This window comes from Capsicum annuum, unplaced genomic scaffold (assembly GCF_002878395.1).
Source record: "Capsicum annuum cultivar UCD-10X-F1 unplaced genomic scaffold, UCD10Xv1.1 ctg80523, whole genome shotgun sequence".
Taxonomy (NCBI): Eukaryota; Viridiplantae; Streptophyta; class Magnoliopsida; order Solanales; family Solanaceae; genus Capsicum; species Capsicum annuum.
Window position 1 is genome coordinate 39,635 of NW_025891175.1, and position 16,728 is coordinate 56,362.

At 30.0% G+C, this 16,728-nt stretch overlaps 1 protein-coding gene and 1 pseudogene across 1 annotated transcript; both read right to left on the reverse strand.

Annotated features, from left to right (window-relative positions):
* Window positions 1-897: 897 nt before the first annotated feature.
* LOC124895191 lies at window positions 898-2,300 on the reverse strand (annotated as a pseudogene).
* Window positions 2,301-9,075: 6,775 nt separating this feature from the next.
* Window positions 9,076-11,093, reverse strand: LOC124895189 (protein NODULATION SIGNALING PATHWAY 2-like). The gene has a single exon (XM_047405631.1). The coding sequence runs from the start codon at window positions 11,028-11,030 to the stop codon at window positions 9,477-9,479; it is 1,554 nt and encodes a 517-aa protein (XP_047261587.1). The 5' UTR covers window positions 11,031-11,093; the 3' UTR covers window positions 9,076-9,476.
* Between the last annotated feature and the right edge of the window lie 5,635 nt (window positions 11,094-16,728).

Consider the following 16,728-nt stretch of genomic DNA (forward strand, 5'->3'; position numbering starts at 1 on the left):
AAAGGAAGTTTGAGTGCTTCCAAGCCTCTACAATCATGAAATACTCTTTTTCCGAGGTTCCGTCTAGCACCTCAGGATCATTCTCACTAGTGAACCTTTAAAGGCACAGAGTGGTGAGGTAAAAGAACGTCTTTTCCTGCCATCATTTAAAGTCAATGTCCACAATACTAGTTTCCCCCATAGTCGTAGCCGCATCTTGCATTTGAATTTCGTTAGTCATTTTTTCTGTCACCACATGACAATAAAATTTAGTATTTTCAGAATATATTTATAAAGTTAAGCAACTTTAAACTCTTCTTTTTGTTTCTAGTTAACAATGAAGTTTTTATGACTTCCAATCGTCAACCGAATGATCTTTAAATTATGATGAAGTTTTTATGTCTTTGAATCACTAGTTAAGTTCAAACGGAGTATAAATCTTAAAGCTTTAACCTGCAAAAACAAGCAATACAAATTCTGCAAGAATTATTCCTTAAGATTGTTATCTTATGGTATTTTTGGGTACAAGAATTTGTATTTAGGGACAACAACTTCAACACTAGTTCAAGTTTAAAACAAGAACACTATGAAGTACAAAAATACTCTCAACACAAGATCAAAGTGATCTTTCTAAGAAGTGTGTTTTATTTTTTTAGAAATTAAGATGAAACCAAAATATATAGCCAAGTCCCCCGACTTCACGGAGTGTTCTTAAGAAATAATTTTCCTCATTGTACCCGAGGTTTAGGAATCTTTCTCCCAGGATAAAATGGCTTTCAATCCAACTATAAAGGTACTTCAAATAATTGGATTCATTGAACTCACTCAACGATTTGATTGATCACAAAAAATATTTTGAAGACTAGAAGAGTTTTTATTTCAGAAAATTTTTCATTCATTTCTAAACCTGTGGATGAAAGCTGGTTTATATAGCAATCAGATGCCTCTTCTGAAAGGTAGCAATGGTTCGCTTAAAAGGTGTATCCTTTGAAAGATTCATGTCTGTTTATTCAAAATATTGGGTCTTTTTCTGAATAGACACAACTATCTGTACAATCACACATTTTTCAAAATAATATGTCTTTTGCTCAAAGGTTGTGTCCCTCTATTTTTCATTCACACCAATTAAACCCAACAGGAGTTTAAATATACAGTTGAAAACCAACCATTCACTCCCTTTACCCCTTTTCTTCTTTCTTCTCAATTCACTTGCCAATTCTTCAATTGTCATCTCCTCAACTTGTAATCGTAGGCCAAAAGGATTTGCATAATCGAGAAGTCTTCTTTTTGTCTCCTTAAATCTCCATTGATCACTGATTGATTCTTTCTCAGTTTTATTTATGGATGTGAATCTCAAAGCCTTTCTTCTTTTCCCAATGGCTTCAATAATTGGAGGCCATTGAATCCCTTCACCCATGTCAAAATCCACTATATGAACGGTTTGTGCATCATAGGCACAACTTCTATAATTGCTAAGTTAGCCACAAAATGAGCAAATTTCCCTAATGGGAAAACTTTGTAAAAGACCTTGAATGCTTCTTTAATAATCTTACTTGATTCATCTCTCAAGTAACTTCCTTGAACATCTATTTCCTTGAATAAGTAAGAAGCAACACGTTCTATCGATTCACCTAAAGGATTTATTTTTCCCTTTATGCTTCTTATAATCACTTCTGCTAGTTCCTTGTCACCATTATCCATGGCCTCTCAATAAGCTGCCAATAAATGATGAAGGATCATTTGGCTATCCATTTCTCCAAAATTTTCTTGAAGTATAAGTAAAGTAGCACTATTTGTTGATGGCAAGAGCTCATTAGATACTCCTGAAAGAGCAGGACTCCATAAATCTCCGTCTCTTTTCATTTCAGAAGAGATGTTGTTCATATTTCCATTTCCTTCACTTTTATTATAATTCAACCATTGGCAGACATCGACGAACTCTGAGTCGTCTATGTGAAGATCAGTAAGAACATCATCATTTGAGAAAAGGGATGTGAAATCTGAGAAGGATTAGGATGTGAAATCTGAGTAGGAAATCCCAGAGGAATCTTGATCCTTGGAGTTAAGTGAAGAATAAGTTATACCATGCTTTTCATTTTCATAATCACTTTGGATGCCACAAAATTCAGTTTGATGGAAAGTTGAACACCATGAGTTGTGAAGAAGCTCTGATTGCATCTTCTTGATGTTTTCTTACAGGGAAAGAAGAAATTTTTCTTTTTTTTGTAGGTTTGTGTTTCAATGTTTGATCCGTATGATTAGGGTAGGTATGTATGTAATATAATAGGGGAACTTTTTAAATAATTTCCGCCGAGAAGAATTCTCAAAAAGGGAAGTCATAACAATTGAAATTCCAACTTTAGACATATCTAGGAAATTTTGAGTTTTACATAGGCTTAACTCATAACAGGCCCTCAAACTTGTCCCGAAAATTCACTTAGACCCTCAACTAAGGTCTTTACCCATCAAACTCCTAATTTACACAAATTTCAATCCAATTGGGCCTTTTTTGTCCAATCAATTAAAAGCTCAAGTGTGTGTAATACACACGCAATAATGTGATAAAAAACACTAATTGAAAGCTAACACGTGGCATTGTGGGTCCAATATTATTAAAAACTAATTATAATTTTTTTAAAAATAAAAATTGGTCCCCTTCAACCCCCACCCCACCCATCCTCTTCAACCCCTACCCCAGCCCCACCCACTTGCTCTTTCATTTTCTCTCCATTTTCTTGCCATTTTCTTCTTCATCTTCTAATTTTTTATTTTTTCATATCTAATTTGAGAGAGTGAAGATAATCAAAAAATGTTTTCTACTACCTCCCTCCAACCTGACCCCTGACCCCCTCATATCATCTTCTTCTCCATTTCTATAAAAAAAAAAAAAATCTACGTCTTTTTAGAAATCTTATTTATTTACCAATATAATTCATATTTATTTTTATTTTTTTAATTTATTTTTCTTCTAATTTATAATGTATCTAATTTATAATTTATTAAATGTGACATTAAAACTACCATAATGTCACACTGACGTTATGATAGTTTTAATTTTCTTAAAATTCTCTAAAATTGAGGCATGTGTTGATAAAATATTTTTCTTCTATAAAATTATGACATGTAATTGATAAGATTATGATAGTTTTAATATTTTAAAATTTTTTAAAATTGTGACATGTGGTTGTTAAATTATTTTCTAATCTAAAATTGTGACTTGTAGTTGATAAAATTATTTTTCTCCCTCTAAAATTATGACATGTTGTCGATAAAATAATCTTGCTCCCTTTAAAATTGTGACATGTATTAGTTGATAAAATTATTTCTATACATTTCTTTTCTTGCTACTTGTGCCTTTACATTCGGTATATTAGAACAATATGATAAACTACTCTATTTAGTGAGTTTGTCTTTCTGCTTTGAATTGTTAACTAATCGGTTAGTTCTCTTAGAAGTTTTCATTATAATATTCAATTTATGATAAATTACATATTTTTTAATTAATTTAATTGATAAATATTAAAATTAAATATTCAATAATTTATTTTACTTATTAAATTACTTATATTTGATGACTTTTATTAACACAACTGTCAATAATATTATATGTACAAATTTTGACAATACTTATTCGATGACAAAATTAAAAAGGTTTTATTTTAAAATTTTCTTTAGCATGTTGATTTATCTTCAAAGAATTAAAATAATTTTTAAAAATATAATATTATACGCGTATTTTTATTTTATGTTTTTTGAAGAATTTATCTTATTTATTACTCTTTTTCGATGTACCTTTTTGGTATATGAATGCAATATTATGAAATATTTCATAAAATTATCAACCAAATTTCTTTTATGAAAATAGTCTTCACTAGGCAGCTTAATCTATTAAGAAATTGGTATTCTTCCGTAATATAATTCATAAGGAAAACTGAATTAGACACATATAAAAAGACACAAGATATGAGTAATATATTATATTCTCTTAAATTAAAATTAAGAAGTAATTAAGATTGTCACATCATTTTCAGGTGGGATTATTGTAAAATCGATCATAGTGACTTTTGTGATGGTCGGAGCAAAGTAAAATGAATTTTGTGTAATAAAGGAAAGAAAAGTGACTTTTGGATAAAAGACACAAAGTTAAGTGATCATGTATGAAATTTACTCTACAAAAGCAATAGTAAAATAAATTTGTCATTTATATTCATAACAAGAGGACTAATAAAAGTAAGAGGAAAATCAAAAAATTTCAAAAATTTTTTTTTCACTATTTGTTAATGCCTTTGCTCTTCAGACATGGAAGTTGCGGAATGAGAAAAATATTGTAAAACTGATAAATCCCAAAATATTTTATCAATCCTTTGAAACGGAAGTTGTGAGATGTGTTATGTGTATATATTGCATTAATATGTATTCAAGAATACACAATAGATGGGTCAATTGTCTCTGTAGATGAACATATTAAACCTCTCCTTTCATTAATGGCAGGCTAGGATTTTTGGTTGAAATCCAAGTGAAGGAAGAAGAAGAGAATGAACTCGTAAAAGAGAGAAGTGAGTGAGAACCCTTTGTTAAATCGGGTCAGTTAATTGGTCGGATCAAGATAAATTATTGAATCCGGGTAAAATTTTGAGGGAATGGGTTAAATCAATGTGAGGCTGACACGTGACAACTCTTAGTGATAAAGTTAACCATAGAAGCAAATTTGTACCCAAAATATAACGGAAAAAATATACGTACTTTTTATAATAGGATGGGGGTATATATGTCCATTTTTCAAAATCAAAATAAAACTCTAACTTAGAGAATAGAGAAAATTTTGTGTAATACATATAAAGAGGATTTGACATATACTCCAGGTAATCATTCCAAAATCACCATCTACTCTTCAACTTATTTTAATGGATTCTGATAACCATTTCAGCAAGTTGGGTTCGATTTTAGAAATCTTTAATGACGATGTCTTCCCTTTAAGTTCGTTTTAGACATGCTATACAAGCAAATAGAAACTTGAACTGTTCTATAATTTCTATCGTTTAGACAGAGTTGAAAGATTTCTAAAAAAAAATGATCTAAAATAACACACTAATATGTGTGAAAAATATAATCTCCAATTAATTGATATTGCTTAGATATATATTTTTTTTCTGTTATCTCATATTGTGCCAAGCAATTTGTCTTATTTTCAAGGTCGTAAAAACAAACTACGAATAGTTTATTGTAGTTATCTTTCAATTAATTTAATATTGCTAAAATTTTATACTATCAATTAAACTATATAAGAAATGTTCTTTTGCTTTAAAAACCAATAAGATAATGACAAAAGATTAACCAACTATTTCTACAGAGTTTCTTCTATTAAAGTTCCATGATGAGTCATTTTTTCTTGGAATTTTCTAATTGATTTTTTAATACCATTTCATATCAGTAATCATTATAGGAAATTGTCAATGCATTTCATATTGGCCACAATTTTGTCTTGAATGTAATTAAATATTTTTTTTCATTTTAATTTGTTTAACTTGATTGAGATCATTGATTTGAAAGGTCGAGACATAAAGTGAAACATTTTACATAATACAAGGTGAGACGTAAGCTTCGGAACACAGAATATATGTCTTATGAATCTATAGGACGTATATCTCATTATTTTTAATTTAATAATTTTATTACTAACAAAATAAACAAAAGCATTTTCATGTAAATAAATTCAGATAAATCAACAATACTATTTAAAAAAGGGTTATAATTACTTTCTATAAAAAGTTTATTTTTTATTTATATATTTAAAAAAATCACTACAATATGAAAATATGATAGAATAAAGTATAAATATCATTACATCAATAATAAAAAAAATATGATTTATAAAAAAATTACTTTTAGAATAATTACAATTAAAGCTCGGGGTGTAGACTTAGGACTCACGCTTTTATGCTCGAGGCTTACGCCTCTAATTCTAGGGATCGTGGATCTACGTCTTTTATTTGCACCTAGAGCTCTTTTGGTATGCTCCGTCCTGGGAGTTTCCTTAAATGCTTTTGAAAATACTGATTTAGAGTATGAATCTCAAATTAACAAATGTTCGGTATGAATTTAAAAATAAAATCTTTAATTTGGATAATAGACCGCAAGCTTCTTCAGATTGAAACAACAAAATATGACTTGATTATGCATAGCTTTTATTTTTTAAAAAAAGGGAGAAAAGACGTAAAATCATCACGAAAGTTGTTCCGAATTCGCTGAAAGATACTTTAAGTTTACAGTTGTTCTATTATCCCATAAAACTTGTAAAGACCTTTGTAAATAGACCTTTTTGACTGATTTTCGGCATTTGTTTGTATTAACACAAATGATGCGGCTGAAGGAAAAAAATTTGCTGCAACAACAACTGGAAAAATTTTATGTGTTAATGATTTTGTCAATTCTTTATAAAATTCATCTTCTCTTTAAAAAGCACATATTTCCCAATTCTTCATTAAAACAGCCGTTGAAGTTTTGGAAAAAAAAAAAAGAGAGACTCTCCTCTTTAACGAAATCAACCGAAAAAGGTAAGAGATTTTCATATATTAGTTTTAAATTCTTCTTAATCTGTTAAAAGTTGTGAAATCAAGTTATCTTTTGAAATTAAAATTTGAGGGAAGGCAAGATGAAGGGACTTGGGTTGGGTTAAACCCGTCTTTTATTAAATTATTTAATTAAAATTATTTATCTAATCAAAAGTGTCCAACACGCGTTAACTAATAGTCAAGGTTGATAAAAAAAGGATCAAAACATGAAATTAAAATGGTCTTTTTAAAGTTTTATGAGGTAATAGAATATCCGTAAATTTAAAATATCTTTTGTCAAATTCGTGACAACGTCAATGATGATCTTGTATCCTTTTTCTAAAAAATAAACAAATTATCGATTAGGACTCATGTTGTTATTTACCACAAATACAGAACAACAACTTTTGCTACACTCACAAGTTGTTTTGTTATATTTCAAATTAGTGAAATCATTAGTGAAAGTGGACATAATGTCATTATTAACAAATAAATATATTATTGTTAAAATAAATTTAGATTAATGGCAGTTTATATTCTTAATTCACTCTCTTTCGTTCAACATCACTACTCTAGGACACATCATTATCCACATTAAATATTTTTGAAAGATTTGTTATTTTTCTAAACAACAATAGGACCTTTTCATTCCTTTTTTTTTTCTCTTTCCTTTTTTGTCTTGATATGTCTTGCACACACTTTGTTGGCATCTAGTGTTGTCCCTATAGTTAATATGTAGTTCCTTTAGAATTTATTGAATCAATTATAAGTTGATGTTGGAATTTGAGATTGAGGGATAATTGAGAAAGAGGAGAGAGAAAACTCCCCATATCCTAATAAACACAAATTCATATTGTACATATAGTTTCTATTCAAGCATCTACTATTCAAAAAAGAGAGGCAGCTGACACAGGATTATGAATAAAGAAATATAGTGGTTGCAAACACATTTTAAAAAAATCACCCAATAACTTATAAGAGAAGAGTTAACAATGTTGAAATGCACTTTATCCTTACAAAAAGTTTTGATAGAACCACATATAAGGACTGGAAGGTACATGTGGTGTATGTAATAGCAATATGTTGCACCACTGGAAGGTATACTCTTCAAAAATACCATTAGAGTGTGTGTCAGATCCTTAAAAGCTATGTATTTTTGAAGGATCTGATATGAGTGTACAATATACAAATGATAATATGCACAATATGCAATCATCCACCAGTTTGCACTTTCTTCAAAATATACAAATGACAAAATTGTGTTATGGGACTAAAAGATATAAAAAGTCAACTCTATGCACTTGTATATCCATTTTCATTCATTGTAGAAGGTCTCAACAAAGATATAAGTGGAATGAGATATATGAACCTCACAGGATAAACTCAAGCAAATACAATTGAAAACAGAGAGAACATGTATTCAACTATAACCACAAAAGTGATGACTAGACTAAGTACAAACTACAAACCACATGCAGCATTGCTAATCCCCTATGGTCCTCGTCGTCTCAGTACCAAGTACCGGATCACTATTCATGGGTAATCAATACAATACCTCAATGTCTTGTAAGGTGATAGTTGTTTCACCTGTTCTAATGTAGAAAGTATGTCTTTCCGCCAACGCTCAACTAATGGAGTGATCAAAATACGACTGATAGTAGGCCTATTACATCAATAAACACCATACAATTAAGATATTTTAGTCACTTTTAAAACTCTTGGATGGATAGAATATTTTACTACGAGCTTCCAAAAACTTCCATCATTGTTTCTCGTATTAAGAATCATAGCAACACTCTCATCCCAAATCTCCTGTGACATATGAGTGAGTTGTTCAGTTAATACAGACGATTCAAGTTGCCCGGGATCCAGCTTGTATTAACTACTACCAGCCATAAAAAAAGTACATATACATAAGTGAATATTTTCATTATAATGAACAAATTAATCAGCCATAAAAAGGAAAAAATTGTTCTCTTAAACATGAAAAATGTCTACAAATATTTTTTTCTCCTTTAAAAAATATCCCAAATTGAAAAGAAATTTAAATTCATCTGTTCCGAAATCATAATTTAGAGCATAGTAGGCTAATTTTTGAGAAATTTAAAAGTTTAAAATAGAGAGTTAAGTTGAGTCTAGAAAAATAGAGAGTAAATTCGTGCCAAAAACAATACTAAAGAAGCACTCTTTCTATGGCACTTGAGGCTAGGGTTCCGCAAATCGAAACACAGCTGAACGAACAATTACTTAGATGGATGAAATTGCAGTGTCAATCGCATTAACCAATTGCAAAAAAATTGAAGTAGCCAGAGTAGTCGAAAGACAAAGATGAGACCAAAGTTTTTTTTTTTTTCAGAACTAGGGCCACTGGTTATTTGGTTGAAAAAAAAAAAGATAACAACATTCACAAATTGCTTATAAAACGTTACTTACAATACGCTAAAAATCCATGCTATTAGTTTTGACTCTTATATTTTTTTAATAAAATAATAAAGTAATACATTACTGGGAACAACATTTATACTAGTTTTGTAAATTTTTTTAAAAAAACATATTATATTGGTGAATTGATTCAGAAAATGGCTTATTTCGGTCAACAATTCCCTCCATTGTCACTCATAACTAATTCCACGGGATACCTGAAACATCACCTATCATTTACAACTGTGGTTTTTAACATTTAACAAATTTATACTAGTAAGTACACTGACAAGCTAATATTAGTATGGACTCCTATGTTGCTCTGATTTTCCAAAAGATTGTCACATCTTCTAAAAATACACAATTTTGAAGAATCTAGCACACACCAATTGATATTTTTGAAGAGTTCGAGCAAGATAGCACTTTTGCACTTCATAGAAAAATGCAAGTAACATAACGGAAAAGAAAATGACAGAGAAAGAATTGTAGTTTCTCTATGTTGTTTTCTGTTATTGTCTTCTTCTTCTACATCCAAATTGAAACTCTCACCAATGATGTCCCTTTCCATTCCAACACCATCTCATGCTGCCGTTCTTCTTCAATCCTCACCCTAAATGGAGTTCCTCTTTCATTCACCAGTTCTTTGGCTTGTAACAGATTTTCTTTGCTTACTCTCTTACCCTGCAATCCAATTTCTGTACAAGAATAGGATACACTTCTCTTCTCTTCCCAGATTTTTATCCAAGAAAATGAGTAGACTTGAGGTGCTAGGAAAAGGGACTCCATGGCAAGTCTTGCTTGTGCAAGATAATCTGGAAAACACAACTCCAGTGATTCGAAAATTGATTGGTAATATATCAAATACTTGTTAAAGAATGCAGAATAAGTATAATCAGCGTTGTGACTATTATCCGTTGCTTCCCCATCACCAAAAGTGACAATTCCTTTGTGAGTTGAAGACTTGGCCAATAACAATTCCGTAGCTAGTTTTAGAAACTCCAGCGCATCGATTCTGCACATTCTTGTCTCCATGTGTGGGAGTTTAAACATACAGTTGAAAACCAACCATTCACTCCCTTTACCCCTTTTCTTCATTCTTCTCAATTCACTTGCCAATTCTTCAATTGTCATCTCCTCAACTTGTAATCTTAGGCCAAAAAGATTTGCATAATCAAGAAGTCTTCTTTTTGTCTCCTTAAATCTCCACTGAAAACTGGTTGATTCTTCCTCAGTTTTCTTTATGGATGTGAATCTCAAAGCCTTTCTTCTTTGCCCCATGGCTTCAATAATTGGAGGCCATTGAATTCCTTCCCCCATGTCAAAATCCACTATACGAACTGTTTTTACATCATCAGGCACGGCTTCTATAATTGCTGAGTTAGCAGTAAAATGAGCAAATTTCCCTAATGGGAAAACTTGGTAGAAGACCTTGAATGCTGCTTCAATAATTTTACTTGATTCTTTTCTCAAGTAACTTCCTTGATCCTCTATTTCTAGGAATAAGTTTGAAGCAACACGTTCCAGCGATTCACCTAAAGGATTTATTTTCCCCTTTATGCTTCTTATGATCACTTCTACTAGTTCCTTGTGACCATTCTCCATGGCCTCTCCATAAGCTGCCAATAAATGATGAAGGCTCATTTGGCTATCCATTTCTCCAATATTTCCTGGAAGTATAAGTGAAGTAGCTCTATTTGTTGATGACAAGAGCTCACTAGATACTCCTAAAAGAGCAGGACCCCATAAATCTCCATCTCTTTTCATTTCAGAAGAGATGTTATTCATATTTCCATTTTCTTCACTTTCATTATCATTCAACCATCGACATACATCATCGAACTCCGAGTCATCCATGGGAAGATCAGTAAGAACATCATCATCTGAGAAAAGGGATGTGAAATCTGAGAAGGACTGGGATGTGAAATCTGAGAAGGAAATCCCCGAGGAATCTTGATCTTTGGAGTTGAGTGAAGAATAAGTTATACCATGCTTTCCATTTTCATAATCACTTTGGATGCCACAAAATTTAGTTTGATGGAAAGTTGAACACCATGAGTTGTGAAGAAGCTCTGATTGCATCTTCTTGATGCTTTCTTACAGGGAAAGAATAAATTTTTCTTTCTTTTTTGTAGGTTTGTGTTTCAGTGTTTGATCAGTATGATTTGGGTAGGTATATATATAATATAATTGGGGAAATTTTTAAATAATTTCCATTGAGAAGAATTCTCAAAAAGGGAAGTCATAATAATTGAAATTCCAACTTAGAGACATCTAGGAAATTTTGAGTTTTACATAGGCTTAAGTCATCGACATGCTCTCAAACTTGTCCCGTAAATTTACTTAGAACCTCAACTAAGGCCTGTGCCTATCAGGCTCCTAAACCAAAATTTTGATCCAATTAGGCCTTTTTTGTCCAATCAGCTAAAAGTTCAAGTATGTGTAATACACACACGATGATGTGGCAAAAATGGCTAATTGAAAGCTGACATATGAAATTGTGGGTCCAATAATTATTAAAAACTAATTATAATCTTTTAAGAAAAATAAAAAAAAATTTGTCCCCTTCAACCCCGCACCCCATCCGTCCCCTTCAACCTCTACCCCACCCCTACCCCACTTGCTCTTTCATCTTCTCTCCATTATCTTGCCATCTTCTTCTTCATCTTTTATTTTTTTTTTGTATCTGATTTGAGAGAGTGAAGATAATCAAAAAACGTTTTCTACTAACCCCCCCAACCCGACCCCTGACCCCCTTTTATCATCTTCTTCTCCATTTGTATAAAATAAAATTCTACATTTTTTTAGAAATCTTATTTATTTTCCAATCTAATTCATACTTATTGTTATTTTTCTTCTTCTTGTATTGTGGGTTCCTTAGAATTTAAATTCTTTAATAATATCATGTTTGCCCGAAAAAATAAAGTTTTGCCGGAATCAAATTTACTCCGCTAAAATAAGAGAAATGTAGTAATATGCTAAAGTTCATGGCTTTCACTGCTTTTCTTTTCTTTTCTTTTTTTAATTGAAAATTGTTAATTGTATTAACAAGATTGTTAAGAATCTAAACAGAAAAAAATATAGATTAAGAAGATGGCTGGGGCTGCGGGGGGAGGGGGGAGGAGGGCCCTGTTTTTTTTTTAATTAATATTTATTATTGTATTAAATAAATTGAAATGTGACTTCTAAAAAAAAACACCATTTGAGACACTATTCACGCGCCTAAGTAGATGTCTCAAATCAGTATTTTGTGTCTGATAGGTACCAATTTTAGCACTTGAGGGACCTGATAGGTACAAACCTTAGTTGAGAGGTCTAAGTGAATTTTTGAAAAAAGTTTGAGGACTTGAAAATGAATTAAGTCTTTTATATATTAAGAGGATTTGACGTATATGCCATGTAAATCATTTTACAATTATCATATCATAATTTGAATAACCAGGCTAGATAGACTGTATTGGTTGGTATTCTGATTAATAAAACTTTTGTTCACCCCACATAAAAAGGGGAAAGAGGATACATACATTATAAATGATGCATATATACCCTTCATTATACTACAAATACATATTTGTCCCTACCATTATAGTCTGGGGTTATAAATATACTTGTAACTAACGGTTGCCACATGTCAGCCTCACATTGGGTTAAACCATGCCTTCAAAATTTTTATTCAGATTCAATAATTTGTCAGATCTAACCCATAAACCGACCCTATATATCCACTAAAAATCTTTACCCTTCTCTCTCTTACAATTCAGTCTCCTTTTCTTCCCTCACTTAGATTTCAACCAAAAACCCTAGCCGACCATTAATGAAATCAGTATCATGAAATTTCTGACAGCTATACAAGCGTAGTAAATTTCGTCAATGGTCATTTAACTTTGCGTTTATTACACAAAAGTCATTTTTCTTTCATTCATTACACAAAAATCATTTTACTTTGTTCCGGCCGTCACAAAAGTTACTACGGTCTGATTTAGTTTACAGTAATCCCACCGAAAAATAATGTGACAATCTTAATTAGTTCTTAATTTTAATTTATGAGAATATAATATATTGCCCATATTTTGACCCTTTTATATGTGTCTAACCAAATTTTTCTTATGAATTATATAATGGAAGAATATCAATTTCTTAATAGATCAGGCTACCTAGTGAAGACTATTTTAAAAAAAAATTTGGCTGATATTTTTATGCAACTAAAATTATACTTATATATAAGGGAGGATACAAAAATTTGGTAGTCCTCACAATGATGTAATGATAGTTTTAATTTTCTTAAAATCCTCTAAAATAGCGGCATGTGTTGATAAAATATTTTTCTCCTCTAAAATTATGACATGTAATTGATAAGATTATGGTAATTTTAATTTTTTAAAAATTCTTAAAAATTGTGACTTGTGGTTGGTAAATTATTTTCTAATCTAAAATAGTGACTTGTAGTTGATCAAATTACTTTTCTCCCTCTAAAATTATGATATGTTGTCGATAAAATTACCTTGCTCCCTCTAAAATTGTGACATGTATTCGTTGATAAAATTATTTTTATACATTTGTTTTCTTGCCACTTGTACCTTTTGCATTCGGTATATCATAATAATATGATAAACTACTCTATTTAGTGAGTTTGTCTTTGGGCTTTGAATTGTTGACTAATCGGTTAGTTCTCTTAGAAGTTTTCATTATAAAATTTAGTTTATGATAAATTACATATTTTTTAATTAATTTAATTGATAAATATTAAAATTAAATATTCAATAATTTATTTTATCTATTAAATTACTTATATTTGATGACTTTTATTAACACAACTGTCAATAACATTATATGTACAAATTTTGACAATACTTATTCGATGACAAAATCAAAAAGATTTTATTTTAAAATTTTCTCTAGAATGTTGATTTATCTTCAAAGAATTAAAATAATTTTTTAAAAAATAATATTATACACGTATTTCTATTTTATGATTTTTGAAGAATTTACCTTGTTTATTACTCTTTTTGGATGTACCTTTTTGGTATATGAATGCAATATTATGAAATGTTTCATAAAATTATCAAACAAATTTCTTTTATGAAAATAGCCTTCACTAGGTAGCTTAATCTATTAAGAAATTGGTATTCTTCCGTTATATACTTCATAAGAAAAACTGAATTAGACACATATAAAAAGACTAAAGATATGGGTAATATATTATATTCTCTTAAATTAAAATTATGAACTAATTAAGGTTATCACATTATTTTCTGGTGGAATTATTGTAAAATTCGATCATAGTGACTTTTGTGATGGCCGGATCAAAGAAAAATGACTTTTGTGTAATAAATAATGAAAAGTGATTTTTGGGTAATAGACATAAAGTTAAGTGATCATGTATGAAATTACCTCTACATAAGCAATAGTAAAATAAATTTATCATTTATATTCATAACAAGAGGACTAATAAAAGAAAGAGGAAAATAAAAAAATTTCTGAATTTTTTTTTCACTGTTTGTCAATGCCTTTGCTCTTCAAACATGGAAGTTCTGGAATGAGAAAAATATTGTAAAACTGATAAATCCCAAAATATTTGATTAATCCTTTGAAATAGAAGTTATGAGATGTGTATATAATGCATTAATATATGTTCAAGAATACACAGTAGATGGGCCAATTGTGTCTGCATATGAACACATTAAACCTCTCCTTTCATTAATGGTAGGCTAGGATTTTTAGTTGAAATCCAAGTGAAGGAAGAAGAAGAGAATGAGCTCGTAAAAGAGAGAAGTGGGTGAGAACTTTTTGTTATATCGGGTCAGTTAATTGGTCGGATCAAATCACATTATTGAATTCGGGTAAAAATTTAGAGGGGATGGATTAAATCAATGTTAGGCTGACACGTGACAACTCTTAGAGATAAGGTTAACCATAGAAGCAAATTTGTACCCAAAATATAACAAAGAAAATATACGTACTATTTATAATAGGATGGGGGTATATATGTTCATTTTTCGAAAACAAAATAAAACTGAAATTCCAACTTAGAGACTAGAGAAATTTTGTGTAATACATATAAAGAGGATTTGACTTATACGCCATTTAACAAATTACCATCCTACTCTAACTTATTTTAATGAATTGTGATAACCATTATCACTAAATTTTCAACAAGTTTGGTTGGATTTTAGAAATCTTTAATGACGATGTTCTACCTTTAAGTTCGTCTTAGACATGCTATACAAGCTAATAGAAATTTGAACTGTTCTATAATTTTTATATCTTAGATAGAGTTTAAAGATTTCTAAAAAAATGACCTAAAATAACACACTCATATGTGTGAAAAATATAATCTCCAATTAATTGATATCGCTTAGATATATTTTTTTCTTCCGTTATCCCATATTGTGACTAGCTATTTGTCTTATTTTAAGGGTCATAAAAACATACAACGAATAGTTTATTGTAGTTATCTTTCAATTATTTTAATATTGTTAAAAATCTTATACTATCAATTAAACTATATAAGAGATGTTCTTTTGCTTTAAAAACCAGTAAGATAACGACAAAAGACTAACCAACTAAAGTTCCATGATGAGTCATTTTTTCTTGGAATGTTCTAATTGATTTTTTCATACCATGTCATATCAGTAATCATTTATAGGAAATTGTCAATGCATTTCATATTGGCCACAATTTTGTCTTGAATGTAATTAAATATTTTTTTTCATTTTAATTTGTTTAATTTGATTGAGATCCTTGATTTGATAGATTAAGGCGTAAGGTAAAATATTTTACATAATATAAGATGAGACGTAAGGTTCGGAATACAGAATATATGTCTTATGAATCTATAGGGCATATATCTCATTATTTTTAATTTAATAATTTTATTACTAACAAAATAAACAAAAGAATTTTCATGTAATAAATTTAAATAAATCAACAATACTATTTAAAAACGGGTTATAATTACTTTGTATAACAAGTTGATTTTTTATTTATATATTTTAAAAGAAATCACTACAAAATGAAAATATGATAGCATAAAGCATAAATATCATTATATCAATAATAAAAAAAAATATGATTTCTAACAAAATTACTTTTAGAATAATCAAAATTAAAGCTCGGGGTGTAGACATAGGACTCACGCTTTTATGCTCGAGGCTTATGCCTCTAATTCTAGGGTTTAAGCTATATGGATCTACGCTTTTTATTTGCACCTAGAGCGCTTTTGGTATGCTCCATCCTGGGAGTTGCCTAAAATTCTTTTGAAAATACAATTAACTAATGTTTGGTATGAATTTAAAAATAAAATCTTCAATTTGGATAATAGACCACAAGCTTCTGTAGATTGAAAGAACAAAATATGACTTGATTATGGATAGCCTTTATTTTTTAAAGAAAGGAAAAAAGACATAAAGTCATCACGAAAGTTATTGCGAATTCTCTAAAATATACTTTAAGTTTACAGGCGTTCTATTGTCCCATAAAACTTGTACAACCTGTGAAAATAGACCATTTTGATTGATTTTCGGCATATGTTTGTATTCACACAAATGACGTGCGCGAAGGGGAAATTTTTTCTTGCAACAACAACTGAAAAATGCCATGTGTGAATGATTTTGTCAATTCTTTATAAAATCCATCTTCTTTTTTAAAAGCTCATATTCCCCAATTCTCCATTAAAACAGTCGTTGAAGCTTTGAAAATAAAAAAAAGAGAGGGACTCCCCTCCTTAACGAAATCAACCTAAAAAGGTAAGAGATTTTCATGTATTAGTTTTAAATTCTTC